The following is a 4,446-nucleotide window of genomic DNA, read 5'->3' on the forward strand; positions in this document are numbered from 1 at the left end:
CTACACCCGGAATAACTCCGGACCCAGTCGCCCAGATCCAAAACCCTCTCCGCCACTCAAAGGGCCCAAAACCAGCCCGATAAGAACTCCTAACTAACTTTCGAATTCAAATGTCTCCCTTATCTTAGCCAAACAAGATAAGATATGATATTCACCACCATCTATAAATAAAGGACTCTAGTCCCTCCAGGTATTCATTCACTCCTCACACCTTATACCTCTCAGATCCATTCTGACTTGAGCGTCGGAGTGTCTTTGCAGGTACCTCCCCTTATCGCTCCAATCTAGTGATCTGGCATCAGCCTCGACCCGCAAGTTCTCGATCCATCCCTCAACCCGTACTAAAAACATCTCGTACAACCATATTTTTTAAAAAGTTTATATTTTCGTAATGTTATTACAAATTAAAATATTAATATATATACTAAATCGAATTCACTCAAAATGATTTACTATAATCTAATTTAAATCCAATCAATTTAAATTACTATAAACACATACCATAAATTTACTTTAAAAGTTAAAATAATTGGTTTTAATTTATTATAGATGGATTATCACTAAAATAACTAAATCGAATTTAATCAATTCAAATTAAATCAATTCAAATTAAATAATTGGCACTTAATATTTCTGCCTTTAGGGGATTAACATAAAATTGATTGTGATCTAGTGTTTTTTTACGTGAATTGCCCTTTTTTTTTTTTTCATTTTTCCCAAAATAGTGAAATACCCTGTTCCTCTCGCTCTCGCTCTCGCCCGCTTCTCCCATCCCATCAGTTCTCGCCACAACCAAAGGAACCCTCTCTGCTCACGCCATCGCCAAAGTCGCTTTTTACTCTCTAAACTGCCTTCCCTTCTCTTCTTGCTCAATTAAGTAGCTTCTTCCTTCAATCTCATACGAATTCTTTTATGCTTCTATAATTCCATCTTTTTTGTTTGTTGTTCTCTGTTATCACTCGTCATTCATCAACCAACATGTTTAACTCCCACCGTTACAAACCCCTTATCTATCTAAACCTAAAAGTTCTATTCCAAAGAACACAACCACACATGTTCTGCACTTCACAATCACACTCTTTGACGGTTTCATACCTCATCAATAACCTTGGCTTCACCCCACAATCTGCTCTAAACGCATCAAAACGGCATCGTTTCAAGACCCCACACAAGGCAGACTTAATCATCGCATTCTTCAAGACCCATGGATTCTCCCATTCCCAAATCGCTTCCATTGTTGCTAAGCTACCTAAGATACTTTCAGCCAATCCGGAAAGAATCCTGCCAAAGTTTCAATTTCTGGCCTCCAAAGGTGCTTCCACCGATGACATTGTTCTGCTAGCCACTAGGAACCCTAGATTCTTGCATTCGAGCCTCAAGAACAACATAATCCCTACTTATGGAATGATGAACACCTTCTTTGAATCCGATCAGAAAACGCTCCGTTGCATTGCTTCTTTCCCTGCTTTGTTCATGGAGCCTCGCTTGCCAAAAAATGTCAAGTTGTTGGCTGATGCAGGAGTATCTAACTCCGCAATCCGCCATTTGTATCGTACCAGAGTGTCCGTGCTCTTTTCTTCTGATTTGAGGAAGCCTGTGGATGAAGTAAAGGAATTAGGGTTTGATCCGTCATCGGTTAAATTCGCCATAGCTTTGCTAGCCAAGAAGACTATACGGAAATCACTGTGGGATGCGAAAGTCGATATCTTGAAGAGCTGGGGTTGGTCTAAAGAAACAACGTCCCAAGCATTCAGGAGGAACCCTTTATGTATGCTATCATCTAAGGATAAGATTAATGAGGTGATGAAACTTTGGGTCAATCAATTAGGTTGGGACCCTTTGAGTCTTGCCAAGATTCCATGGCTTTTTGGATATAATTTGGAGAGAAGGATTATTCCAAGGGCTTTTGTTCTCCAGTATTTACTTTCAAGAGGTCTGAGAAACAAGAATGATGATTTAAGTACCCCATTTTATGTTTCTGAAGAGTTGTTCTTTAACAAGTTTGTGGAATGTTTTACCAAGGAAAGGTCTCAACTACGTAAGATATACTATGAGAAAAAAGGATGTTCATGATAATAGGCAATGAGATCTATGGCATTTTTCCTTTATCAAGTATCAACTAGTTTTAAACCTTATTCTTTTTTCTTCATCCATTGTTAACTCTCCCTCTGTCTAAATTGTGACTAATTTGACCGATATGGTTTATTTATTTCCGCCGCATTTCATTGCTTGTTGATTGTTGTCATTCTTCAATTCCCTTCATAGTCATGATGTGTATCAACTACTTGGTGTTTAATAAATGATTGATGCATAAGTACAAATTCTTAACATGGACTGATAGGCTGACACACAACTTTGGTGCATCGCCTGAAATTTGTAGATACAAATACAAGTAGGTGGGAGTAAAAATCAGAGAAGAAACAGTAAAATGGAGAGAAGAGAGATAGAGACATAAGTGAGATGTTGATGGGTGGTTTAACTAGGATTTGTTCACATAGTTTCTGATTTCTCTTGTTTGTTTGTAACCTAGCTGATATGTGGATGCTGCTGTTGCTGCTGCCTTCCCTTGCAATATTATCTTCCAATTTTCATATTAGTGATATCTCATTGAAAGGATCTAGTACTTGGTTCTACTCAAATCTCTATTTTAGGTGTAGATAAGTTCATTGAGCTTAGATATGACTATGAGTCATGTATTGATGACCAAGTGAAAGCAAAGTTTGATTGATTGAATAATTGTTCATTCATCATCATATGTTTACCTATATATGGTGTGAGTCACGACAGCTTCTGGGCACAGCATAAGCATGGTAGTTCAGGTAGCAGCCTCGCAGTCTACTTACTACTTGCTTGAGATGGATAACTGTATATGAGATAAATACAGATCAGGATCTTTCTTCTGATTTTCTGTTTTGAGTTCCTTTACTAGACTTGTAATTTTTTATAAAGAAGAAACTTAGCTTGCTTTTCCCTTTGGATCTGTTCTGTGTTTTTTAGGTCAATTTGGTATTCCCAATCCATCTAGTAGAACAAGATTTAATTGTTGTTTTTATTCATTCTCTAACACTCTTTAGTAAATATTTTTATCTACGAGGAAGATGCTTCTCCGTGATTCAAGGGAAAGTTTTGTCCTTATTTGCAGTATGATCATAATTCATTTGAATAACATAGGGTATAAGTTTTGCCGTTGGTGAAAAAATGGAAAACAAAAACTTAAGCTAATTCTGAGTGTGGCATTCTGGTAGAATCATAGGAGCCACAAAGATTTACTTCTTAGATTTGTTTATTTATAAGGTGATGTTAGATGTTGGTATAAGGGTTAAAAATTAATGCTAAGGCTGTCTCGTTTGATTCTATAACTTGCTTTTATTGATTCTACTAATTAGTTTATTCAGTTATTAGTTCAGCTTTCTGAATTGTGAATTCTATTTGAGGTTATGGATATAAAAGAAACTTGTCTCAGTTGCTTTATTCAGATTTGAGTTAATACTTCTCTTTGGGTTTGGAATGAAGGGTGGATGATAGCCCAATTTGGTGTTTATCCAAATTGACTCTAACAGTTGCTTGCTTGCTTCGAATAAACATCATTACAAAGTAAACCAACATGGGGTTGAGGCATGTGAATATGTGATGTAGTGGCGAAGCTGTTTGCCTCAAACTAAACCACACCAAGTTTGGGTTCTAGCCGTGGCTACTGGCTAGGTTAGTGTGTTTGAGTGAGTAAATGTGTATGTATGACCAAAAAAAAAAAAAAAAACTAAACAAACTTGAGTAAAAAATAACTAAACAAACTTGAGTTGGTCTAGTGATTAATTAAAAGTTAGAATCCAATGTACTCTGACATATTAGTGTGTGTTTGGATTAGAGTTGGTCAAATTGAAGTTTGAATAAAAGTGATATATTAAAAAAATAAGATATTGACAAAACTAAAAAGAAAAACATCGTTACAAAGTATAATGTAATATATTGACAAAAAATAAGATAATGTAATATAATAATAGAATTATCATAATCGAGTAAATTCCTGTTTTATTTTTTTCCCTAAACTCCAAAAGTTTTAATTTTTGACTAAATAATTCTCTAAAGATAATAAATAATATTGTAGCTCCTTAAAAATTAACTTCCTCTAAAAATAAGTGGCAATAATTTGTGTACTTAATTTGTTTTGTTTTTGTGAAATATTTAAATAATTATTTAAATGGTATATAAAAGAAAATTAAGACAAAATTGGATTTGGGTTTTATCCCCTTCTCCACCCTCTCCTCCCCCCTCCCCCCGTTTTTTTATATTTTATTTTTTGAACTTTGGTTATTTGCATAAAAAAATAAATTTTTATTTTATATTTTTTGAATTTTGGCTATTTGCATGAAAAAAATATAAAAACAATTGCCACTCGTCGCCAAAAGTTTTCTAAGCATAAAAGATCTTTTATTTTTAGCATGTTTA

At 34.9% G+C, this 4,446-nt stretch overlaps 1 protein-coding gene across 1 annotated transcript; it reads left to right on the top strand.

Moving 5' to 3' along the window:
• Window positions 776-3,123, top strand: LOC107639065. The gene is made up of 2 exons (XM_021120923.1): window positions 776-873; window positions 1,028-3,123. Exon 2 carries the CDS (start codon window positions 1,054-1,056, stop codon window positions 2,071-2,073), a length of 1,020 nt encoding a protein of 339 aa, XP_020976582.1. The 5' UTR covers window positions 776-873; window positions 1,028-1,053; the 3' UTR covers window positions 2,074-3,123.

This window comes from Arachis ipaensis, chromosome B04 (genome assembly GCF_000816755.2).
Source record: "Arachis ipaensis cultivar K30076 chromosome B04, Araip1.1, whole genome shotgun sequence".
In the NCBI taxonomy this organism is placed as follows: domain Eukaryota; kingdom Viridiplantae; phylum Streptophyta; class Magnoliopsida; order Fabales; family Fabaceae; genus Arachis; species Arachis ipaensis.

What these genes read in the sequence shown, in the direction of transcription:
- LOC107639065 (XM_021120923.1), top strand. Translation starts at nt 1,054, where the DNA reads ATGTTCTGCACTTCACAATCACACTCTTTGACGGTTTCATACCTCATC.